This window comes from Lepus europaeus, chromosome 1 (genome assembly GCF_033115175.1).
Source record: "Lepus europaeus isolate LE1 chromosome 1, mLepTim1.pri, whole genome shotgun sequence".
Taxonomy (NCBI): domain Eukaryota; kingdom Metazoa; phylum Chordata; class Mammalia; order Lagomorpha; family Leporidae; genus Lepus; species Lepus europaeus.
In genome coordinates this window covers 58,104,955-58,132,231 of record NC_084827.1, presented here as the reverse complement: position 1 = coordinate 58,132,231, position 27,277 = coordinate 58,104,955, and the positions used below count along the sequence as shown (strand labels likewise).

Here is a 27,277-nt window from a genome sequence, read left to right as displayed (position 1 = left end):
TCTTGAGTAGATACTGGAGAACCAGGTGCTTTAGCCTGGCACTGTCAGGGGCTACTACACCTCACAGATACATTAATTAAGATACTGAGAGATTCTCAGGGGGAAAAAAAAAACAGGAATATGACTGAATATCCTGTGAGATTCAAAAATGATAAAGACTTGTGGGAAAGCCTGTAATGATTCTGTTTGGGATCAGCTTGCAGAACAGACCCAAGTGACTTGTACAAGGAGATCCAGGTAAGGAAGGGAAGAGTTCAGACCTGAGGCAGTCCCAGTTATTATAGCCAAGGGCTATGTGTTTGACTTAGTGGATCCCTTAAAAGTCATTTACGAAACAAAGAGTGGAGTGCAGTAATTCATCAGCAAAGTGACCCTAGCAATCCAGCTGAGATATGGGAGATGAGACATAGAGGAGAGGAAAGCCAACCTGGTGCATTATCAAGCCTTCACTTCCACAACTGACTTCAACTCCATCAGTGTAGGATACACCTTAGGGGCACCTCACTGCAACGGTGGGGAGCAGGAGTTTTGTGCACCAACTCTTGGGGTGGGGCTATGTGGTATCTGAAACACAGAAAGGCTTTGAGTTGAGAGTTGGACAGGCTGCCACTGGGATTGGATATGATTCTGCTGGGGATGTTCTCAGGACTGCTCTGTAGCAGCTACACTGATCCCAGCTCCTGGTACTCCCTAACAACTAGATCTATTCCCTTCTCCAGATATATGTCCTTGACCAAGCTGAAGCTTCCTTGCCTGGAAAGCTACTACCACTCCCCACCACCATCTCCAACTCAGCCAGGGTCAGCCTGAAACAAATTCCATGAGATCCTATTGCCTCCAGGCATGACTGACTTCACCGTGCAATATGGGATCTAGAACATCCTCTTGATGTCTGCAGGAATCTGGACATTAGCAGTGACCATGTTCTTGGTCCTTTCCCCATCTCATTCTGCTTCCTCCACACCCTACCTCCAGACTACACTGCCTAAGAGGTACTTCAACCCAAGACCTGTATCAACTCTGTTTCAAGAGAACCCTCAGCTCAGCTCCTGAGATGCCAACTTTATACTGAAGACATGGAGTGAGGGATATGGGAACTAACATCTTGCTTCACAGTGTATGCCTGGCCACAGACCTGTGTGTCTGAGTCATTTTGAAAGATGCTCATTACTCAGACAGTGTTTCTATGATGCCTTACAATAAGTATCTTCCCTTTTGAAGGATGAAGCCATCAAGACTCTGATACATTAGGAAAGGATGTTGGCTTGCCTACTTCACAGTTGAGAATTTATATAAGAAGTCAAGAAGATCATCAAGGGGAAAGTTGAAATTTGGAAGATTTGGAATTCAGTCTTAAGCAAGAGAATTCACAGTTATGGCAACTGTAGACTGATTGATTCACATATGCACAAAATCACCTAGGTATTTTTAGAAACTTAGAGGAAAAAGTCATGTGTATAAAACTTGATGACTTTAGATCTGATTGTTCAACATGGCAGTGAATATATAAATTTAAATTAATCTAAATTAAACTTAAATTAAATGAAGAATTCATCATTTGGTCATATCAGCTACATTTGATACTCAGTAGCCCTGTGTAGCTAATAGATACCTTGTTGGATGGCACAGTTATACAGCCTTTCTTTATTTACAGAATTGTTGTGTAACACTAATCTAAAATTCCTCTTATAAAATTGATGGAAGCTTAGGTCTACTTTAATTTTACCAATTAATATACTCCACCCATCTTCTGCTTAGTCTTAGGGTATTTTCAGTGATTTTAGTGGATAATTCATTTATTTATTTTAAAAGTTTGTTTTTAACTTATTTTGAAAGTCAGAGTAACAGAGAGAGAGAAAGGGAGAGACAGAGAAATCTTCCATCCATTGGTTTGCTTTCCAGGGCCACAATGGTCAGGGCTAAGCCACACTGAAACTAGTAGCTTCATCTGGGTCTCCCATTGGGTGGCAGGGGCACAAATAGCTGGACCATCCTACATTGCTTTTCCCAGGGCATTAACAGTGAGCTGGATTGGAAGTGGAGCAGCCAAAACATGAACTGGCATTGATATGGGATGCTGGCATTGGAGGCAGGCGTAACCCACTATGTCACAACATCAGCCCTACTGGATTATCTATTCTTTATATAATGACAATATAATTATGGAGTTCTAATCATGAGTAGAGCAATGAAAGAGATTTACCAACAAATACAATAGATTTACTGTTTTTAGACACATCAAGAAAGATATTACTCTTCCAAGATTTTCAAAGGAAAGCTGAATTGTTATTGAAAATCCTTTGAAACTGCAGATCTCATGTTGTTGACATCACCATTTAAAACCTTTTTTCTCACAAGCAACCTACTTTTTCACACAACTGAAAGTATTACATACAGTTAACATAGTTTCTTGGAGCAATTCTATTTAAAGACTGCATCAAACTTAATTCTGGCACTTAGATTAAAAAGGTATGTTCAGACAAATAACTGGTTACTATCTACTTATTCTATAAAAGATAAAATTAAAAAAACCTTGTGAAAAAAGCATTAAGAGATAAAAATTTTAAAAAGATATAAACTTTATCTCTCAAGTTAAGTTCCATCAGGTTCAAAACACTTTTGCAAGTGATCATACCAGCCTTTTAGCCCATCCCTAAATAATTGAGAATCCTGGGAATTCAACTATGCCAATGAAACCTTTTATACATTATTAACTGTAGAAACATGGGTGCTCTTTAAGTCTTTTTTAAAGATTTTTAAAAATTTATTTATTTGAGAGGTAGAGTTACAGAGAGGGAGGGAGGGATAGAGAGAACGGACTTCAATCCACTGATTCACTCCCCAAATGGCTGCAATGGCCGATCTGAAGCCAAGAGCTAGGAGCTTCTTCCAGGTCTCCCAAGTGGGTGCAGGGACCCAAACACTTGGGCTCTCTTCCACTGTTTCCTCAGGCCTTAGCTGAGGGCTGGATCTAAGACGATCAGCAGGACTCAAACCAGTGCCCATATGGGATGTAGGTACCACAAGCAGAGGCTTAGCCCACTACACCACAGCCCCAGCCCCCTGCTATTCAAATTTTTAAGATAAATAAACATAAAGATACATAAGATAAAGAAACATAAAAGAAGACAGAAGGAGCAAAATCAGGACTATGTGAGGGATACCCAATTATTTTCCATCAAAATTCTCAAGGAATTTTTCTTGTGTGGTGAAAGGATTGATCAGGAGCATTGTTTTGGTAGAGGATTCTCTGGAGAAATGTTGTCATGATTTTCTGCTGAAACTTTGGCTAACTTTCTTAAGATACTCTCAGAATAAGCAAAAGTGGCCATTTGTTCCTTTAGAAAGTCAACAACAAAATGCCTGAGAATCCCAAACAAAAGCTCATAACCTTTGTCTTGCTCATAACCTTTTCTCTTGACCTTGTCTTTGACTGTATAACTTCCACCTCTTGGTAGCCACTGCTTTGATTGTGCTTTGTGTTCAGAATCAAACTGGCAAAGCCATGTTTCATATCCTGTTTCAGTTCTTCAGTGAAATGCTTCAGGATCTTGATATCATTTGTTTAAAATTTCCATTGAAATCTCTGATTATTTTCTGTAGCTGGTCTGGGACTAGTTGTTTAGATACTCATCAAGTAGAATACTCACTTGTCTTTCAGTTTTCAATTAGAATTGTGTAATTTCCATAAACTGTACTTTGGAAATTTATATTTACTAAATAAAAGTTAAAAAAGAAGAAAATAAAAGTTAAAAAAAAAGCATTGTGTAAATTGATATTTTTATGGTGTTGACAACTATTCATGCTGTTAATTGTTGGTCCTCTTCAACTAGCATATAAACAACTTTAATTTTTTTCCTCTCAAATGATCTTAAAAGTCTTTTTCTGTGAAGCTCATATTCAAAATTGTCTCACTGCTTGTCGAAACGAGGTATTGACTTGTACACTGCTGGTTTCATTGGATCATTGCTCTATGGATTCTTTTGAAGCACCAGCGATTTCACCATTCTTCCACCCTAGCTTCACCATAAATTTGATGTTTCTTCATTAATCAGTTTTAGCAAAATTCATATTGCTTTGATAGAAGATCTTTGCAAAATGGTGTCTTATCTTTACTATCATCTAATACTAAGATACTGTTCAGACATGTTATAGCCAGTTGTTATGAGATTATTTTGGTGTAAAAAATATAAAAACCATGCAGAGTTTGTCATCATATACATTTTTCATGAATGAATTGGCGACCCCTTTCATATACTATGGACAAAAAAAATAGAATATTCATATACTATGGACATATACTATGGACAAAAAATGATTAAACATGAATGTATGCAATTATGTTACCACAAAAGCTTCATTTTAGATATATTCTGATCCAAAGAGAAACTCTGGCATTGGAAGGTTACTCTTTTGACATGGAGATGAGCAATATAATCCAATAAATTTGGAGACAAGGCAGAAGGTATGTCTCACAAGAGATTAGAATGCAATTTAGAAACAATTTCACTACACTGAGGTTAGATGAAACATTTCAGTCAATGAAAAGCCAGGTAAAGGATAGTAATCCCATAATATTATGATGAAACTGAGGAATTCCTATTGCCTAGTGACATTGCCATCCTAAAGTTATAGGGCAACACATCATGTTTATGTGGGGATGCTGGTGTAATAAGCCTACTGCATTGCCAATGGTATATAACTATATATAAGATGGACATGTGTACAGTGCATAATATTTGCTAATGATAAAAATGAATATCTTACTGGCTGACTATAACATATAGAATCTACTATACTTAAATAACAACAAGTTATTTTAGAGTATAGTCCTTTTATTTAAAAAGTTCACTGTGAAATTATATACTGTATTACGCCTACAGCAGCCTCATACATCTCATGTTTACTGCTCTTCTTGATTGTATCAATTGCCTATTGATTGACTTGTACCATCTAGGAGTGTTTTGCGTTGCAAAATGGCTCATGGCACTCTTTTCAGAACATATCTTGGTTGTTAAGCAACACACAACCATATTTTACTTCCTCCTGAATGTTAAACACATGGTAAACACTGTTGTAAGTTGCTAGCCACTAGACAAATAAAAGTCAATAATAGTCCTGATCTTAATTCCATCATTATACTTTTAAACTGCACTAATTTATGTTAAACAAACAGAACTGATGAACTGAAGGAGCCCTTATGTCTTTGCAAAGTACTAGGGGTGTCAGGTTGGGGTACACTGAGTCAGTGTTTTATGGAGTGACCCCTAGAAATAATCTCAACTTGGCCTTTCAAAGGAGGTCAAGAGTCATTAGGAACAATATGAAAGCGTGAGGTCCATGGGTTTCTCTGTCACCTTTGTTGTGCCAAATGGTGTAGTTTGAAATCTTTGAAGAATTATATCATTAGCAAGTAAGCAAAAATATTCATACAATTCTTCTTTTCTCCCCCTTTCCAATCTTTTGTTTTGCAATGAGACAAAGTCCCAAAGCTCCTATTAAATAGCAGGGAATTTCTGCTCTGTATCTTTCAGCGATGTATAGCTGTCCCAGTAAGAGAAGAGGCTTAGGGCATATTTTCAATTTCTAGGTCAAGATAGTTTCCCACAGGCATATTAGGCCACAGTATGATTTGGGGAATATTGAGGATACACAGATCTACAAATTATGCTTTCTCTCACATTATCTGAAAATCCAGTTATATGGTTAAAACACTACCATCTCCAATTGAAGTGCAAAAATCACCTGGAAAGGGTAACTTTATGCCAAACACATCTTTACTCAGATTAAGATCCCAGATCAACAGGAACAAAGAAATCAGTTAACATGGCGTAGATAGTCTTAGATTCAAACCCAAGCCCTCCCAAAATTAGCTGTGTATCCTAGGTCCAGTAACTTATCTCCTCTGTTTCCTCATATTTAAAAATGAGAGTACCACGTATATTAGAGTACTGATGTGTGGATAAAATTATATGGTTGAAGTCTCCAGCATGGTTCTTCATACATTATGAATCGGCTCACTTTTATATCTTCCCAACCTGCCCTAGTCCTGAAATGCAGAATGAAAAAGAATTGTTAAGAATAGAAGAGGGGTTGTTGTGGTGGTGTAATGAGTTAAGCCGCCACCAGTGATGCTGGCATCCCATATGGGCACCCATTGGAGTCCTGGCTGCTCTGCTTCCTATCTGGCCCCCTGCTAATGTGCTTATGGAAGTAGCAGAGGATGGCCCAAAGTCCTTGCGCCCCGAACCCACATAAGAGACCCGGATGAAGCTTCTAGTATTCTTTTTATTATTATTATTATTTTTTTTGACAGGCAGAGTGGACAGTGAGAGAGAGAGAGACAGAGAGAAAGGTCTTCCTTTGCCGTTGGTTCACCCTCCAATGGCCGCCGCGGCCGGTGTGCTTCGGCCGGCGCACCACGCTGATCCAAAGGCAGGAGCCAAGTGCTTATCCTGGTTTCCCATGGGGTGCAGGGCCCAAGCACTTGGGCCATCCTCCACTGCACTCCCAGTCCATAGCAGAGATCTGGCCTGGAAGCGGGGCAACAGGGACAGAATCCGGTGCCCCGACCGGGACTAGAACCCGGTGTGCCGGCGCCGCTAAGCGGAGGATTAGCCTGTTGAGCCACGGTGCTGGCCGCTTCTAGTATTCTTGTTTCAGCCTGGCCCAGCTCCTGCTTTTGCAGCCATTTGGTGAGTGAAACAGTGCCTGGATGATCTTTCTCTCTCTCTCTCTCTCTCTCTCTCTCTCTCTCTCTCTCTGTTGGTCCCTTTCTCTCTGACTTTAAAATATATAAAGTAAATCTTAAAAAAATAAAGAATAGAAGAAGCAGAGTTCCAGGAGGCTCTAGGATACTGCATCTCAATTTTGAAGGTGTAAATGCAATAGTTGTTTATGTACAGGTTTTGAAACAATGGTTCTGGGTGGAAACTGAGATCATGGGTGATGACCATGTTTCCTCCCACATCTACTCTTGGAGTAGTGAGGGTAAGTGTGAGGCAACAAGAGAAGCACAGTCCTTGACGTCTGCATTGGCTGGGGTAATTAAGACAGGACAAAAGAATGGAAATGACATTCCAATGAGAGAGTATTTCTGCATATCTCTCTTTTTAACATTAGATTATTTCTGAATCACGCCTGGCTCAATCAATCCTGCTTTTTGAGCAACGATATTGTCCTTAGAGCATAATATTGTAGTGCTGCCTGTGAAATTGGATCCTCAGTGTGCTCACCTGGCTACCTGGAACAAGTCCCTACACAGCTGATATCATGCTAATTGAATGAACCCTGATTCCTGTGTTGTTTCCAATTCCCATCTCCTCACTGAAGGCCTGATGGCACAAAATTGTAAAACAACTTCCGAAGACCTTTATGGATGCTCAACGTTTAGTAACCAGTGCTCCCCAAAGGGGCGGGAGTGTGGCAAATATGCAGGGATTCCGTGCCATGGGGAAGGCAGGCGCTTCAAGCCTCTTCATCCATTGATGAGTGCAGGAAGCTGAAAATGCCTTGACAGAGGAAATCAGATTCTCCATGGCAACAAAATTGTCATGCCAGAAACACACCATCTCAACTTACACAGTCAAGCATTTCAAAAATATATGTATTGAGTGAGGAAGAAGGATTAAATTTCCAAAGAACAAATGGTAAATGTAATTGTTTGCAAATTGTATGTGAAATAAAAAAGGTGGAAAAGTACAAGCCTCTCCTTTCATGGGGCCACCAATGTGTTTTCCTATTTGCCGTTTACTCATACAAAGTAACTTAAATCCTTCTCCTCATTTTCAAGAAAGTCTAAGCCACAGCTCAGCGGCTTCAGGCTGTGCCACCAGCTCCTACACTTCCTGCTGACAAAAAGTGCTTCCCCAAAGCCCAGCCAAATTAATGCCCACATCAAAAGCTTTCTTGCCACAAAACAAATCATACTTGACAAAGACAGATCTCTCTTAAGCCACAATTATATAGATTGACTTAGCAACCCAAGCTAATGGTGGTCTGACCCTCGGCTTAATGTATTTTGTCATTTCCCCCAAATTAACTCTCTTCTTATTTTCTTTGTGTGTGAGGAGATGGAGACTTAAGGGTATGTGGAAGTGAGAGAACAAAAATTCCATTTGGCAAATCCCTTCTGTAGATGAGATAGCAGTGTGGAGACTGTTATCAGGCTTTAACCATCTGATCCCCCTCCCTGTGGGGTGGGTTGCCCAGATCTTAACTGGCACAGCAACAGCTTGGGTCAACAGCTGTTTCTCAGGGTGTGTGTTGACTCTCAGAAAGATTAGTGTCATTGACGAAACTCATTAAACTTGCTTTTCTCCAGGTTGGAGGGGGCTCATCAGACATTGTTTGCCCAGCAGAGCCTTCCTCTGGTCTTCCTTTCAGCTTTGCAATTGAGTGTCACATCTGTCATGGGAGATTTACCAGCTGTGCCCCCTTTCATCCTGAGTATAGGTCAGACATAGGCATACTTGAGTTCCTTGTACTCACCGGAAGTCAAGTTTTCCTTAACCATTCATGTTCCACACATGCCAGCGGCTTCTATGAATCCCAGGGCATTCAGTGATAATACAGAGTGCCATGGGACATGTAGAGGAGTTTATCTATGTGAAATGAACTCCCCCGAGGAGCTGCAAGGATGTCACCAGCACACTCCATTTTCCAGAAAGGGATTTAATTTTATGGATGCCAGTGGTTTTACACATGGGGTATAATATCAAGAAGTGTCTTGACAAGAGTGTGGAAAACTGGATGGTACGGAGTTGAATAATTTTGTTAATCACTGTGATACTAAATAAATGAATGAATATAAAATTATCTGAAGCTTGGAAGTCATAAGAAAGTATAGTATACCCTTTCAATGTCATCCTCAGGCATTTTTTTTAAACAAATGTACTGAGTGATTATTTAATTCTCTATGAGAATAGACCTGTCATTTAATTTTACCATTCACTGGTTAATGAGGTCTTAGGTACTATGAAGTTACATGTCAACTTATAAATGTCTTTTCCATAGAGGAGCTATAACCTCTAAGGTTTATTACCCAGTAAGACATTGTAATGGTTAATTTTGTTTCAATGTGACTGGGTTAAGGGATATCCAGATGGCTGGTATATTGTTACTTTTCTTATATCTATCAGGATGTTTCTGGAAGAGACTGGCATTCCAATCATTATATGTATAAGGATGATCTTCCTGCACCACTATGAATAGGCACCATTCAATCAGTTGAGGGTCCAGATGGAAGAGAAAGGTAGAGAAAGTTGAGTTTTGACTTTGTCTTCCAAAGCTTGGGCAACTGTTTTATCTTGCCCTTGGGCAACAGATTCCAGGTTCCTGAAGTAAGCATTCAAGGACCAGTGGTTCCCCAGTTTTAGATCTTCAGCCTCAGGTTGGGAATTACAGTTCTTGGGCCATTGGAATTGGACTGATCTACACCAACAGCTTTCCTAGTTCTCCAGCCTTGAGACAGCGCTCTGTGGAACCTGTCATATCCATAAACTCATGAGCCAATGTTCACAATGAATATCCTCTTATGTAACTGTATCTCTTATATAACACTATCCTACTGGCTCTGTGTCTCTATAGATCCCTGACTAAATAGACATTAACTAGTTTAATATTCATGTTAACAATCTTTGCTTTAAAAATGTTTTTGAACATCCATTTTCTCAAAACACTCCTTGAGGGGTTGGCATTGTGACATGGTGGGTTAGACAATCTCCTGCAATGCTGACATTGCATATCAGAGCACTGTTTTGAGTCCTGGCTGCTCAGCTTCTGATCCAGCTCCCTGATAATGCACCTGGGAAAGGAGCAGAAGATAGTCCAAGGACTTGGGAGACCTGGATGAAGCTCCTGGATTCTGGCTTCATCTTTGCCAAACTCCAGCCATTTTGAGGGAACCAGAGTATGGAAGATGTCTCTCTCTGCCTCTCCTTTCTCTTTCTGTAAATCTGCCTTTCAAATAAATAAACAAATCACAAAAACAAAACTCCTTGAATCACCTTGGTCATACTGCTGCATCTGCCCTTAGTGAATTCATTTTTTCTTTGATGTATTCATTTTAAATTTGCAAGATAGTTGTGGTTTTAACTTATTCCAAGTCATATTTTGACAAGTATTTATTTTTCTCCTACTTTGAGCTTTTTCTGGGAATCAAAAACAGTAGATATACATCTTTGTTTCTTCTCTTTTAGGAGTTTATATCTAGTTAATAACAGATGCTTATCTATATGATACAGAGTGTGTAGAAACTGGTATTTGTACAGTGGAACTGAAGGAGGCAGGTTTGTAGGACCCCTCCTCTTGGAGGGAAACAAACAGGGCTACATAAAGCAATCCATTGTGATTATATTGCATTAGGGAATATGTTAAGGAGATGTACATGCTTGGAGTTAAGAGGCTAAGAGGCTACAGTGAAATAGGTTCTGGGTATTGAAAAAGGCAACGTATAGAAACACCCAGTATGCTCATAGTGATACCTGTTGCTTTTCTAAGTAAGTTTTCAAATACTTGAAAATACTTGGGATATATCACACAAAGCACATATAACAACTAAAAATGGAAAGTGAAACTGTATCAAACTAAAAATCTCTGCATTTGAAGAAAAACAATCAACAAAATTAAAGGTAAACCTATGAAATGGGAGAAATACCTGCAAACCACATATCTTTAAGGGGTTAATATACAATATATATAACGAATACATACAATTCAAAAGCAAAGAAGAGATAAGGTAATTAAAAACTGGTCAAAAGAGCAAAATAGACATATAGAATTTTTTCTAAAAACAACATACAAATGGCCAACAAGCACATGAAAAAGTGCTCAACATCACTGACCATCGAGGAAATGAAAATGAAAACCACAAAGAGATTGCACCTCGTAGCTGTTAAGATGGCTATAAAGAAAGAAATACGTGTTGGTGAGAATGTGGAAGGGAGAATTTCTATGTGATGGTGGGGATATACATTGGTATAGCTTTTATGGAAAACAGTATGGGAAGATTTCAAAAAATTAAAAGCAGAACAATCGTATGGTCCAGCAACTCCATTTCTGGTTGCAAAGCAAACAAAACCAGCATTCAAAGAGATGCCTCCGCCATGTTCATTGCAGCATTATCACAGTAACCATGACACAGAAACAACCTAAATATCTGTTAACAGATGCATAGGAAAACCCTGTCATTTGTGACAACACTGATGAGCTTCATGGGCATTATGTCAAGATGTCAAGTGAAATACACCAGACACAGAAATACCAATACTGCTTGATTTCACTCATATATGGAATCTAAAAAGATGAACTCATAGGCAGAGAATAGAATAGTGGTTACAGGGGTGAAGGGCAGGAAAGCTGGGGAAATATTGATCAAAGGGTATAAACCTGCATTTATAAGATGAATAAATTCAGTGGATCTAACAGTACAGTGTAGTGCATAGAGTTAATAATACCTTACTGTACAGTTGAAATTTGCTAAGAGAGTGGAACTTAGGTTCTCCACCATGTATACACAATTGTTAACTCTGCAGTGTTAAAGAGGTGCTCTTAATATCTGAGCATGTGAATCTGAGAGCATGCCGGTTTTCAAACTTTGTGGTACCATTTGCTTTCTGGAGTTTATTTAATGTCTTCACTTGTCTAAAATAAAAGGGAAGTTGTAAAGTAAGACAAGTAGAAAAGTCATGTTTCTTGAAAGAGGGCTATAGTTGCTTCCAGATCATGGCAATAGAGATCCAGACATAGCTCTCTACTAGAGTAGAGAAACGAGTCATCAATTTATAGAGATAATTCCACTATAAATTACAACTACAAGTTCGCTCCCAAACTTCCTCCTTTTCTTATGTGTTTACCCACTCATGTGACAAAGTCTTTGTTAACACTAACATATCTATATCTATATATATATATACACACACACATATTATCCATATGTATACTTAACATGTTTGTATATGTATGTATTACTATAGTCATCCATATATATATAAATACATATATATTCTTCTATGCAAGATATCATATACAAAATTACTTTTTTAAAATTTATTTATTATTTTTTAATAGGCAGAGTTAGAGAGAGAGAGACAGAGAGAAAGGTCTTCCTTTTCCATTGATTCACCCCCCAAATGGCCGCTACAGCTGGTGCGCTGCAGCTGGCGCACTGTGCGGATCCGAAGCCAGGAGCCAGGTCTCCCATGCGGGTGCAGGGCCCAAGCACTTGGGCCATCCTCCACTGCCTTCCTGGGCCACAGCAAAGAGCTGGACTTGAAGAGGAGCAACCGACAAAATTACTTTTAAAAGTTGGTGGTGGGGCCGGCGCTGTGGCGCAGCAGGTTAACGCACTGGCCTGAAGCTCCAGCATCCTTTATGGGCAGCGGTTCGAGACCCGGCTGCTCCTCTCCAATCCAGCTCTCTGCTATGGCCTGGGAAAGCAGTAGAAGATGGCCCAACTCCTTGGGCCCCTGCACCCACGTGGGAGACCCTGAGGAAGCTCCTGGCTTCAGATTGGCGCAGCTCCGCCGTTTCAGCCATCTGGGGAGTGAACCAGTGGATGGAAGATCTCTCTGTTTCTATCTCTCTCTGTAAGTCTGTCTTTCAAATAAATAAAATAAATATTAAAAAAAGTTGGTGGAAATTGTAATTAAAAGATGTTTATTTTATTTTCATGCAAAAAACAAATCCATTATGAGATTTATAAAATATATTTTTATTTTTTTTTAATTCCGTTTGAATTGCTGAGAGAAAATGAAAAGCAGAGACAGAGAGAGATCATCCAGCCATTGGTTCACTCCCCCAAAATAAACAACAGATGCAGCTGGACCAAAAGTCAGGAGGCTGGAACAATCCAGGTGTCCCACAAGGATAGAAGGGAAAGTGCCTTAGCCATCATCTTTCACTTCTTAGGGTGTTTATGAATAGCAGCTGGGCTCAGAAGTGCGTGCTAGGACTCAAACCCAGACGTTCCAAAATGGAATGCAGTTTTCTAAGGTGATGTGTTAATCGCTGTGCCAAATACCCACCCCTGCAAAGGTGTGTGTGTGTGTGTGTGTGTTTAAGATACATATTTTCATGGACCTTTAGAGGACCATTATATGTGAGGATTTCAGAATATTTTACACTAAAATAAACTCTTTCAACTCCATTTTTGGGAGTGCCTTCAAATACACAACTCTGAATATACCTCTCTTTCCTCTCTCTCTCTCTCTCTCTCTCTATATATATATATATATATATATGTATATATGTATACACATAGGTATGTATGATTTTGACAATGTCAATATCCAAATATATTTGATTCTTCCTAAATAGCCATATATATGTATATGCATATATGTGTATGTATATATACATATATATGTATGCACGTATATATGTATGTATGTGTATATATGTATACATCTCCATATAACATATGTCTGGTTCTTATTGTTCCCACACACATACATGAAACAAAGTAAGAACATCAATATCATCACTAATGTCAAATGCTTTCTATTCATTAGTGCTACAGTTTGTATAATCAGGTGGTAATTTGCTTTATTGTATCAACTTCATGAATAGTGATTATGCCTATTTTTTGTCAATTTGTGTTAGAATTCTTGCATGATGCCTGCTGCACAGTAAGTGCAAATATTCAAAAGTTGTAGTGGAAGAATGGGTTGTTCAGGAATTTACACAATATTGAGGTTTGTAGCCCTTCTTTCATTTATTTTAAAGATTTATTTGTTTGAAGGCAGAGTTACAGACAGAGAGGGACAGAGAGAGATCTTCTGTCTTATAGTTCACTTCCAAAATGGCCACAGTACCTAGAGCTGGGCCAAGCTAAAGCCAGGAGCCAGAAGCTTCATATGGGTCCCCTACAGGGGTGCAAGAGTCCAAGCATGTGGACTATCCTCTGCTGCTTTCCCATGCACATTAGCAGAGAGCAGGATTGAAAGTGGAGCATCTGGGAATTGAACTGGCTCTAATATGGGATGCCGGCACTGCAGGCAGCAGCTTTATCCACTATACCACTATACCTGCCCTCTTTCTTGCAGTTTAAAATCACAGGGGAAGCTTTTGTTTACTATTTTATCTATATCTTTGCTTGAGTCTCACCCAGATGATTAACTCAGAATGTCTGGGAGATGGGCTCAGGCAATTCTCCCTGATTTAAACATTCAGCCCTGGGGGAAGAACCAGTGTCCTAACGCATCGTTGAACCTGTGTTTAATCTGTCCTGATTGCAGTTGTTCAGCCTAGGAGGGCAGAAGGGCAGGCTGCCAGTACCTTGGACATTATGCTATAAGATGAGCCAATGCATCCCAAATCTATGACTGTGTCTTCTTCTTGGCCTCTCCAAGACACTCTTGTTGGGAGGCAGAAGGGAAGCCAACCTCCTCTCCATATATTCCCAAACTAGGCTTGGGCTCAGGTGCCCAGCCTCCAATGAGCAGACAATAATCACACATTTGAGCAGAGTTACTTGTAACAGCCACTACCTGTCTATGAAGGGGGATGGGGTGGTGCTGCCCAGAAACTGTTGAGGAGTGACTAGGTCCTAATGGCCTTTGCCATCACATCAAGACAGAACCACATCTGAGGAGGCCCAGTTGGATGTGGTATTAAAATTTGCCAGCTTGCACTTCTCTGAAACAAAAAGTGAGCCTGTCAGTTACAGTCCAGTTCTCTAGCCTGCAGTGAAAACGGTCTCTTGTATGTGCAGGTCTGGTCTCAGCTGAACAAATGCTGCAAGGCAGGCATTCTTGGGCTACTTAGAGATGAAAAACTGAAGTTGAGAGCAGGTAAGTGACTTGCAGATGATCATAGAGTTTCTAAGTGTTAGAGTCAGCATTAGAACTCTGGCTGATTAGTTTCTGAGTTGTTTTTCTTCTTACTATACCCCTCTTCAACCTGTGCTAGTGAATTGATTTGCTAATGCAGTGGTTATAAGAATGAACTTTAGATTCAGATGACTTAAGTTTGAATCCAAGCATTTTCCTTTCCTGGTTATGTGATCCTGGGTAAATTATGCAATTTTTCTGAGCCTCAGGAATCCTACCTGAAGGTAGAGGTGATAATGCTTACTTTATTATACTTTTATAAGGTCTAAATACTACATTATAGGTAAAATGTTCAATAACATTTTGGGCATAAAATATTTTGCAAAGTGAGTGCAGGTGTTGTGGCACAGTAGGTTAAGCTGCTGCTTGGGCCATACTCATCCTATATCAGAGTGTCTGGGATTGAGTCCTGCCCCTGCTTCTGATCCATTTTCATGCTAATGAACAGTGTGGGAGGCAGCAGATAATGACTTAAGTACTTGGGTCCCTGCCATTCATGTGGGAAATCTGGATGGAGTTCCAGGATCCTGGCTTCCTTGTGACCCATGCCTGGCTGTTCGGGACATTTTGAGAGTGATCTAACAGATGAAAGATCTCTCTCTCTCTCTCTCTTTGCTTTTCAAATAAATAAATAAACTAAAAAAAAAAACTATTTAGCAAAGGGCAATATAAATACCAAATTGTTTTTACTTTCCTGTTGGGTCTTTGATTGGCTGTTCTTTTTCTTAAGCAACTTTTTTTTACAAAACCATAACACTGGTTAACGTTTAAATTACTGATCTCATTATAATAGAAAATCTGTGAAATGTATAAAACAAAATAAACTTGCAAAGAAGAACCACAAATAAATCTTACTATTAATGGAGAATCAAAATTATAAGTTTGCGTCAACAAATTAATTAATTTGGCACTTGAAAACGTAATATCAACAACACAACCACCAGTAAGAACTTTGAAGGAAATCTACTAATGTGTTTGGCCTATATATCAATGGGAGATACAGTTAACAGTAATTAGTAGAAACAAATTGATGAGTGGATTTTCTGAAATTGCATAGCATTTTTTCTCAACCTAGAAAAGTGTCTTGGCCAGTGCCGTGGCTTAACAGGCTAATCCTCCGCCTTGCGGCGCCGGCACACCAGGTTCTAGTCCCGGTTGGGGCGCCGGATTCTATCCCAGTTGCCCCTCTTCCAGGCCAGCTCTCATTACTATGGCCCGGGAAGGCAGTGGAGGATGGCCCAAGTCCTTGGGCCCTGCACCCGCATGGGAGACCAGGAGAAGCACCTGGCTCCTGGCTTCGGATCAGCGAGATGCGCCGTCCGCAGCGGCCATTGGAGGGTGAACCAACGGCAAAAAGGAAGACCTTTCTCTCTGTCTCTCTCTCTCACTATCCACTCTGCCTGTCAAAAAAAAAAAAAAAATCAAAATTATTCAAATATCTCTTTGTACTTATCTATCTATGATTTATAAAGTCAACATCCAAATCTGATTAAAAGATAACTGTCTACATTTCCAACTTCATATTTATTCGAGGTACCTCACACCAGGGAGTAGTTAAGAGTATTTACTGGTACTAATCATATATTTTGGAAACAAGCATCAGACACTTAACCACAGTTGCCTGTAGCTGGTAGGATTACAGTTTGTTTGGATTTTCTAACCCTTAAATAAATATTTTATATATTTTTTAAATCAGAAATGTTAATTTTTTATTGAAATGAAAGTTAGTGAGGAAAATTTTAGTAAATATTCTTGTTACACATATTCATAATAATGTGCCTTAGTAGCTATTTGTGTTACATGAAATGTAGAAATAAAGTAAATACTTTTTAAAAAGTAATTTTCATAAAAGCCTTTTAGGATTATTAAAAAAATGGAATTTTGGGGGCAGGCATTTGGCTTAGTGGTTAAGGCATCAGTTAAGGCACCCATGTCCCACATCAGAGTTCTTGGGTATGCTGTATAGCTCCAACTCCTGCTAATGCTTGCCTTGGGAGGCAATAGGTGGTGACTCAAGCAAATGGTTTCCTCTCATCCATGTGCAAGACTTGGATTGTGTTCCTGGCCCTGGCTTTGAGTCATTTCAATCCTCGTCATTGCAGGCATTTGGGGAGTCAACCAGTTGATGGGAGTGAGGAGTGACCAGTTGATTGGAACATTCTCTCCTTCTGTGTGTGTGTGTTTCTATCTTTCTGCTTCTCAAATAAATAAATAAATCAGCAGACACATAACTTTTTAGAAATGAATCCTGTGTTTTGCAGGGACCAAGGTCAGCATAACTTGCTTATCTGCCATATAGTGGGAGTGTAATTACATTAAGTGTTAACCCTTCCACTCAAGGTCCTGAACTTGGTCACTAGAAGTGCTCCCTTTGTTCCACATACCAATATGCTGGCTTTTGTATTTGAGTACCCCTACTTACCAACTCTCCAGTTGAGCTGCGCTGGACTATGGGTGCCAGTGAGGTCCGAGGAACTGGAAAAAGCCATCGGTGAGAGCAGAGATGCTAAAGGGTCATCACAGTTGTCTAAAATGATAGGAGAGAGAAAAGAGAGACCCAGTTCTGTTAGCAAGAAATATGCCGTGAAGAAAGACGTCATGACTTCTACTACCCTCATTTATTCACCACCTGCTCTGAAACCAAGGAATAAGTATCCCTGCACCTGCTCCTCACAGCCACTCTGAAGGACATGTGTAACTTCCTTTCACAGACAGAGAAGATGAAGCTCAGAGATGTCAATAGGTTGTCCGCAGTCACAACACTAGAAAACAGTGTACTCAAGATTCTTGCCAGGTTTGCTGATTCATAAAAAGTGCTGCCCATTCATTATTTTAACCAACAATACAAGCAAATTACTAAATTACTGCTATTGAACTTATTCTATGAAAAGGGAGACCATTAATGAGGGAGGTGCACTGCTTAATTACTCTTCTATCTTCACTCTCCAAGCACTGTTGTAATAATTGTATCTAGAAAAATAATATAATTTACAATGTCATACTTGTAGTTCTGTGAAGGCACTTAAAAATATGTTAGTCATTCTAAACGCTGGTTTCTTTACCACGAAGCAATAGAGAATATTCCCAGAGCTTGTGCAATCTTGAATCTAATATTCATGTCAATAACTATTCTCTTAACCTTCCTTAATGTAGTTAAGCATATTTTCTAAGGCTTCTGTGATAAGATACCAAATTTGGAAGAATGGGGCCATGGGCAAAGATACTGGACTTGACATAGATGCCAAAATCATCCAGTTGCACATAGGTGTGTACATTTTGGTCTTGGGAATTAAATGTTTGTCCCTACAAAAACTCATATTTAGATTTAATTACCATTGTAATGATATCAAGTGATGGAGCCTTCAAGAGGTTCTTAGGCCATGAGAGTTCAGCCTTCCAAATGGTTTTAATGCTTGAGTAAAACGGTTTTAAGGAATGAGTTCGGCCGGTGCTACAGCTCAATAGGCTAATCCTCCACCTGCAGTGCTGGCACACCGGGTTCTAGTCCCGGTCGGGGTGCCAGATTCTGTCCTGGTCGCTCCTCTTCCTGTCCAGCTCTCTGCTGTGTCCCGGGAGGGCAGTGGAGGATGGCCCAAGTGCTTGGGCCCTGCACCCCATGGGGGACCAGGAGAAGCACCTGGCTCCTGGCCTCAGATCAGCGTGGAGCGTCGGCTGCAGCGCTCCGGCAACAGTGGCCATTGGAGGGTGAACCAACGGTAAAGGAAGACCTTTCTCTCTGTCTCTTTCTCTCTCACTGTCCACTCTGCCTGTCAAAAAAAAAAAAAAAAAAAAGAAAGAAAGAAAGAAATGTGCTTCCTTTCTTCCTTCTTCTCTCTTATTTAACCAAGAAATGATGTAACAAGAAGTCCCTTCTCAGAGACTGGCACCTTGATATTGGATTTTGCAGGCTACAGAACTGTAAGACAATGAAGTTCTGCTTACTAAAAATTTCCTACTTTCAGAGAGTCTTTTTTAAAACATGTATTTGTTTGGGGGCCAGCACCTTGGTACACTAGGTTAATCCTCTGCCTGCCGCACTGGCATCCCATATGGGCACTGGGTTCTAGTCCCAGTTGCTCCTCTCTTGGTCCAGCTCTGCTTTGGCCCAGGAAAGCAGTGGAGGATGGACCAAATACTTGGGCCCCTGAACCCGCATGGGAGACTGGGAAGAGGCACCTGGCTCCTGGCTTCGGATCAGCGTAGCTCCGGCCATTGAGGCCACTTGGGGAGTGAGCCAGGGGATGGAAGACCTTTCTCTCTGTCTCTCTTTCACTGTCTGTAACTCCACCTGTCAAATAAATTAAAAAAAATCTTTAAAAATGTATTTGTTTATTTATTCATTTGAAAGGCAAAGTGATGAAGAGGCAGACAGAGAAAGATTATCCACCCACAGGTCCACTCCCTAATTGGCAGCAAGAGATAGGGGTGGCCCAAGAGAAAGCCAGAAGCCTGAAACACCTTCTAGGTCTCCTATGTGGTTGACAAGGGCCAAATTACTTGGCCATCTTCTACTGCCTTCCCCCACACATTGGCGTGGAGCTAGATTGGAAGTGGAGTAGGCAAGACTCAGATTGCTGCTCCAATGTAGGATACTAGCATTGTAGGTGGCAGTATAGCCCACTGTGCCACAATGCTGAATTCTAAGTAGTCTGCTTTCAGCAGTACAAAACGGGCTAAGACCCTTGGCCATCTAATGTTTCTGTAATAACGCACTTTTTGTATGTCCCATTAGCTGGCACCCTCTTTGTAGATCTCTAACAAAGGATTGGGAATATAAAAGGCCCTTAAAGAATTGTGAGCTAGTGAATGAAGGCACAAAACAAAGGAAGAAGGAATCAATCAATCAGTCAGTCAACAAATAGTACCAACATTCTTTTCCTACTTTTCCATTTTGTGTATAATTGATCCTGCAGGACATTGAAAAATTACTTCATGAAATCTAGACATACTTCGTTCAAAACAAATTTGAAATGTGCCATTCATTTTGAAAATAAATTTCATCATAGTGTAATCTTTCAGGAAAAATTGATGTAACATTTTTAAAGTAATGTTTACATAGGATCTTTGTTCTGCAAATTCTTAGAGCGCTATATTGCATCTAATTGCAGGAAAATGAATTAGTAACACAAGGATTAAATTGTCATGTGTTGTGTGTTTTTATAAAAAAAAATCAACTGGCAATGCAGAGCTTGTATGTTTCCCAAACACAAATGTTTGAAAAATATTTTGAGTTATTTGACAAACACCTAACAGAGCCAGATCCTTAGTAAAAGAGGAGTAACACTGAAATCACAGCAATGGCACCTCTGCAGTTAGGGTCACTCTGCAAATGGTACAACAGAACTCGGGGCTGCTTCAGTCCTGGCAGCAGAAACAGGTGAAAGAGGGGCACAGCTCATTTCACAGCTCTCATTTGAAAGTGCATATGTACCACTCCATTGCTATGTTAGGAAATGATTTCAACATAATGTAGGCCTGGCATTTGTTAATGTTTCTTTTGTCATCAAGAGGCATCTGATGAATCCAAAATGATGAGCCCCTCAGCAATACACAGAACTGCTACCAACACATACACACAGTCATCAAATACCACATGATGCCCAAGTCTCAATCAAGCATAGGCATAGTTACAAGCAGCCTCTCCCGGCACAGAATGCTGTCCACCACTTTATAATCACACACAACCCATCTGTAATCAACTACGGGTCTTCCCAAGGTACACTACCATAGTAACTGTAGTGCTTATGCATTTCTTAAACATTTAACATGTACACAACCAGTACCATTTTGATCAGGTCCTGATATGTATTTTATGTGACAAAGATGACATTTTTGAGTATTGTGCCCCAATCTTACTTAATCCCTTAGCTTTTTCTTTATAAGGTGTCTGTTGTGTAACCAGCAAGTTATTTTGCCTAACATGTTTGTTCTGTTGTCCCCTTGTATATATTTTAGGTCAATTCAATCATTTGAATTTGGAATTTAACTTTTCCCTTTTATTAATATAGTCCTTAGATAAAAATGTAAACTGTTAAGATCATCATAGAATAATCAAAAAAGAAGTGACCTCATCACTTCATTTCAATTGATGAGAACAAAGTTATAAGGCTCCACTTTGTGCTTGTCCATGGAGTGGCACTGAGGATAGAGCTGAATTTAACAGAGTCTCAGATCTTAAGGAGCTCCCAAACCATGGATGAAATGGGAACATGTAAACAAATCAACCAACTGGAAATCCGAGGGTTCCCCCCCCCCCCCAGCTCCATGAGCTCATGTGTTGCCTTCTTCCACAAGGTACTGACCTTCCTGAGAACTAAGCTTCTGGAGCACATGGCCTCTGGCCTCCTGGCAACACTGCCATGCTCTGAACTCTGGAATGTGCCTGCCTGGTATGTGAGCCTGCGAGGTTCCACTTTGGAACTTAGTAAATCTGTTGAAGATGATCTATGCTAATGAGAAAGTCCAAAGGAGCTTTTCCAATGCTTCTCTTCTTATAGACTCTGTCCATGTAACACTGACTTTGGAGAACCTATCTGCTTCTGCCCCTGAAAATGTAAAGAATGGGAAGATTTCTAATCAGAGAGCAAGAACAAGTCCCCAGCCCCCAGCACATAGGTGGTCCACTTTGTCATCTCTCTGTGGAGTGAATAACCTATCTGAATTGAGAGTAAACCAGGCATTTTATCAAATTGTCCCTAGTCATTGAAAATCAAGATTTTGTCCAATTAGCCAACATACATCCAAAAATGCATCTTATTTTAGACATATTCCTGTTCCTTAAAGAAGATGAGAAATGAACCAGCATACATGAGAACAAAATTAGCTTTATTTTGCTTTGTTTGATGAGTTGGGGAAGCCTGAGAAAGTGGAAATTATCCAGAGAGCTCAAGCTAGGAGATTCCCATCTTAGATTTTTTTTCCTTCTCTTCACACAGTGACTCCAGGTGATTCACTGAAGTGTACTATCCTCTAGTTCCATTGTCTGCAAAATAAAAAGCCACCTCTGCCACATTTAGCCATAGAATGCTTTAAAAGATAGAATGAGAATAGGTGTTAAAAAGCTCCCTTTTAAAATATAAAGTCTAGAATGAATACAGAAAGCAGTATATGAATTGCTACTTACAACTGCTGCCATGGAAAGCCACTACCTTAACAATTTATTTCTGAGGATCTTGTTTCCTGGCCATAAACCTGCTCAAGAATTAGTGTCACAGAGAGATCTTTTGCACTGAAGGTTTGCACCCATCCTCATGAGTGGCAGAAGGGACAGAAATGGGGAGTGTGGAGGGGGACACAGAAGATAAAGAGACGTGTTGAGTGAAGAGGAGAGCTCAGGGATGTCCTCCATCTGTGGCTGAACAGCATTCTGGGGACTGATCCTTGTCACCCGGAACACATGGCTTGGGATGAAGGAAGGGAAACACCATCTGCTCCACCTGCTCATGCAGGCATTCAGCAAGCTCTTGTTGCATTGCAGGCTCCTCTAGCCTCTTCTTCTTCTGACTGTATGTGCACATGTCCTAAGTACATCATTTGGTTCCTGAAAATGTGTGTGTGTGTGTGTGGACATTCGTCTGTGTTTCATGAAAAAAGAAGGAATGGTGAAGAAACCAGGGGTCTGCCAGATGTGTTTCAGGTGTAAGTAGAAAAAAATCAGGGCTCTCTCATAGTCACTTCCAACTGACTTAGATCATAACCATCTCCCTAAGAATCATTTTCCATATATGAAGCAAACTTCACAGCTGCATTGGTATAGTAGGATATTTTCAAATTATAATTTAAAAAGCCTTTTCATGGGTCTTTTCTCTAAAAGAGTTGTAAAACTCAGAAGAAATTAAAAGACCATTTAGAAAATGCAAACCCTTATGCATATGTGATTTATAGTTCTCCACATATCATCAACACTTCACTTTACTGCCATTATTACTGTTATAAGTTATAGCAAAAAGGCCACTGCCTATGCTATCTCATACTCATATAGATAAAAATCCACACCGGGGGTATGACCAAATTCAGCTGTGTGACAGTCACTAGCTGTCATACAATCTCCGTCCTGTTTGCAAATGACTTAGCCATAAGCCACTGTCTACAAGAGTTTCTGAACCAGAAGGAACCTCTGAAATTTTGGAACTTGAGTGCTTCACTTTACAAATGAGGGCACTGGCAAGACTGCCTAGAACTATTCTACCAGTTAGTGGACTAGCCTGGACCAAATCACAGGTTTCTTCACTGTCCCCTGCTGACTTCTACAGTGGAACATTCTATTTCTACATAATGCTCGCAACTACCAGTTATATTATTCTTCATAACAATATTTTTGATGAGTATCTTTTTTTTCTGCAAAAGGAATGGCAGTTTCATTTCCTTGTCAACAGAAAAGCATTATGAAGAATAGTATATAACTTTCAAAATAATGTGTATTTCTTCTCTAATTTTCTTGCCTGCCTTATCTCTTCTTTCAACTATTTTCTACCAACTTCCTCCCTTCAGAAAAAGCCAAACAATCAAAAAGTAAGAACTAATGGAAAAAAAAGTAGGAAGAGTAGGGCAAGTGTTGTGGCCAACCTGGGTAAGCAGCAGCTTAGAACACTAGCATCCCATGTCAGAGTGCCTAGTTAAAGTTTCATTTCTTCCACTTCCCATTCTTCTTCCTGCTAATGGGTCAAGGAAGACAGCAGATGATGGCCCAAGTAATTGGGTCCTTGCCACCAATGTGGGAGACCAGGATGGAGTTCCTGGCTCCTAACTTTGCCTACCCCAGCCCAGTTCTTGCAACCATTTAGAGGAGTGAAATAGCTGAAGGAAAATCTCTCTCTCTCTCCCCACTCCTTCTCTCTGTCACTCTGCCTTTCAAATAAATAAATAAATAAACTTTTTAAAAAAGGTATGAAGAGAAAAATAAAAGCAATGTATTCATTCCCTTATTAGTATTTGAGTGAATACTCATGCATTTTGCCTGGTATTTTCAATCTGAAGTAGTGAGGATAATTTGTTCTTCAAAATATGTGTACAGTTAAATTTGAAAGGTCCTCTTTCACATTAATGAAAAGGTAAAGGCACAAAAGAGGGTTCTGAGTAAATATGATATTTACACAGCTTCTTGAAAATTATCATTGACTCTTTAGGTGATTCTACTTTAAGTAACATTTTTTGTTGCCAACATAAATTTTAATTCATTATTATTAAAGTACCAATAGAGTTACACATGGTACTGAAGTTAAATTGTGTGCAACGCCTTGATTACCACAGTAAATTGTCTGTATATGGGGATTTGGAGCTTAAAAGATTCACTTGTATTTATAGATGAGATAAAATTCCTCTTAGCATCGCACGCTTAATAGCCTACTTTGTGCAAAGACATAAAATATGCATTTTGTGAAGTGCCTAAAATGGTGTGTGGAAGTGACAACTCATGCTTTTAGCTTCATTTGTTTTTCCCCATGTTACCTATAATTTCACCTAGCAAACAGCAAAAATAAATACTATGTTATAACTATTAAATCTGACCCTGTCTTCCTTCTCCATTTGGAAGCCCTAAAAGATAAACTGCTGTATAATGAGCAGACCTACAAACAATGGTTGTCTAAAGTAAGGGATGCAAAGATCAAACCTTTTCTAACATTCATTTCAAATTGAAGTAGCACTTGCCTTTTAGTTATTTATTTATTTTTGACAGGCAGAGTTAGAAAGTGAGAGAGAGAGAGAGAGACAGAGAGAAAGGTCTTTCTTTTCCATTGGTTCACCCCCCAAGTTGGCCACCACGGTCGGTGCGTTGTGGCCGGTGAGCTGCGCCGATCTGAAGCCAGGAGCCAGCTGCTTCCTCCTGGTCTCCCATGTGAGTGCAGGGCCCAAGGACCTGGGCCATCCTTCACAGCACTCCAGGGCCACAGAAGAGAGCTGGACTGGAAGAGGAGCAACCGGGACAGAATCTGGCGCCCCAACCGGGACTAGAACCCAGGGTGCCAGCACCACAGGCAGAGGATTAGCCTAGTGAGCCGCGGTGCCAGCCGTAGCACTTGCTTTTTAAAAAAGTACTTATTTATTTGAAGGACAGAGTGACAGAGAGTTAGAGGGGTAGAGACAGAGAGAGAAGAGAAATCTTCTATCTGCTGGTTCACTCCCCAAATGGCCTCAATGATTGGGACTGGGCCAGGCCAAAGCCCAGAGCCTTGAACTCCATTTGGGTCTCCCTACATGGGTGGCAGGGGCTCAAGTATTTGGGTCATCCTTCACGGCTTTCCCTGGTGCAGTAGCAGTGAGTTGAATCGTAAGTAGGGGAGCCAGAGCCTGAACAGGCACTGATATGGGATGCAGCTTTGCAAGTGGTGGCTTGACATGCTGCACCACATCTTCCTACTAGCACTTGCTTTTTGACTACATACTAGGTACTCATGGTTGTATTCTTAGCTGTGGGAAAACACAATAAAATCACAGATATAGCCTCTAAACTCAGAGGCCAAACATCTACTTTGTACTGGAAGATAATCCATATTATATGTATTTGTGTGTGTGTATTACATATATTTATATTTTAAAGTTCCTTATGCTTATGTACCATGATTTGCAGCAAACCATTGACCTGGTATGTGTGGTTACACCATGAATGTGTTCTCTTTGTACGTTTCAACTGTAAAATAGATGGGTTATTGTCCATTTGTTCTATCAACACACTTAATTGAGAACATACTAAGTCAGAATTTCTGTTAGGTTTTAGAGTTTAAGCAATAATAAAAAGTTGCTCATAGTTTGTGCAGACAGACACAGATCACTGAAGGCACCATGATAGCAATCGGGAATGTGTAGATGAGACTCTGGCAGGCTGCAGGAACATCCAAGAGAGACTAGTTCTGTCCAGAGATTCTTCCAAGGCTTTCAATGCATTCTGTTTAAGATTTCAGGAAAGACTTGGTGTTACTAACTTTCCTTCTAAGTGACTAGCTTGGATTTTGTCATAATTAAACCATTAAGCATAACAACAAAGCAACAGCAGTTGTGTGATTCTTTGGGCACCACCTGGAGCAGCTCTCCATCTGCAGCAAAGGCGGGGGCGGGGGTCCTTCTCTTCATTGTGGCAATGAGGACTTGACTATCACCTTGGCCATTCAGAGGGCAGCCAGTGTCTAAACTGGCCTTTGAACCAAGGTCAGTATGTCTCTATATTGCAACCTGTGAGTTGAAAGGATGGCTAGGGCACCTCCCACTGGACTGACTGCCTTGCACCTTCTTTCTTGAATTTTAGGACATCTGAAAAAGGCATGGCTCAACATTAACCCAAAGTCCATGGTTCCGAAACACCTTTCTATGAATTGCTTTCCTCTCAGGAGGGAGCCTTCTCAACCAACATTGTCCCCATACTGCTCCTGACATTTTGAGTTTACTCCCCAAAGGCCTACCACAACCAGAGTTAGGCCACAGTCTCCCACATGGGAGGCAGGGACCTGATTACTTGAGCCATCACTGGTGCATCCCAGGATTTACTTTCTGACATCAAACCCAACTGTTCCTTTATTGAATGCAGGTGTCTCCTTAACTGGTATCTTAGAAATAGCTACTATTTTTGTTTTGTTTTGATTCCCTGGATAGAAATACTTTCATCACAGCAGACTGTGTTGCTTCATCCTCCAACCTAAGTTACCAATGACTTAATCTAACTCCACAAACGCTTCTCCAGCCTCTCCTCTGTGCAACATGAACATGCTAACCGTGTGGAGAAAATAAAGAGTGGTGCTAAGCAGGGGTTTTGTTCATTTCATTTGCTTCATGGTGTTTACCCTAGCATTAGTGTCTGTTGTATCACTTCAGGAAATCTCTGGTAAGTGGAGGATTAGCCAAGTGAACCGTGGCGCCAGCCAACATGTTTTCTTCAAAAAGACCTACTAAGTATACTCTCCTTAAGCTTGGCTTGCAGAGATGGCTTGGTGAAAATGAAGTAGCAAAGATGGACATGCTTGTATATATTAGGCCCACCTAAGTACAACTCAGGGTGTCATTTCAGGTGCTGCAGGATGGTTAAAGAGAAAAAATGAGGCCTAAGGGCCACCATTGTGGCACAATAGGGTTAAGCCTCCACCTATGATGCCAGTGTCCTATAAGGGTGCTGGTTCAAGACCCGGCTGCTTCATTTCTGATGCAGCTCCCTGATAATGGCCTGGGAAAAACAGCAGAAGAAAAGCCCCTGCCATCCACACTGGAGTTCCAGATGAGGCTCTTAGTTCCTGGCTTCAGCCTGGCCCAGACCTAGCCATTGTGACCTTTCGGGAGTGAATCAGCAGATGGAAGATCTCTCTCTGTAACTCTGCCTTTCAAATAAATAAAATAAATCTCCCCTCCCCCAAAAAATATGCATAACAGACAAAGGTTAGGAGTCAGGGACCTGCTGCGGGCATCAGTTTTTGTCAGAAGGCTGAGAGGACTGTATTTCCAAGAGCATCACTCTACAGGGGTTT

The 27,277-nt window shown here is 40.4% G+C and overlaps 1 protein-coding gene across 2 annotated transcripts in view; it reads right to left on the bottom strand.

Annotated features, from left to right (window-relative positions):
* The window catches only part of CNTNAP5 (contactin associated protein family member 5), a 967,841-nt gene that overhangs the window by 731,807 nt on the left and 208,757 nt on the right, over nt 1-27,277 (bottom strand). For both annotated transcript variants that reach the window (XM_062199074.1, XM_062199079.1), the window contains exon 2: nt 17,254-17,358. In XM_062199074.1, coding sequence (XP_062055058.1) covers nt 17,254-17,358 — 105 coding nt within the window. The remainder of the gene's footprint in view (nt 1-17,253; nt 17,359-27,277) is intronic.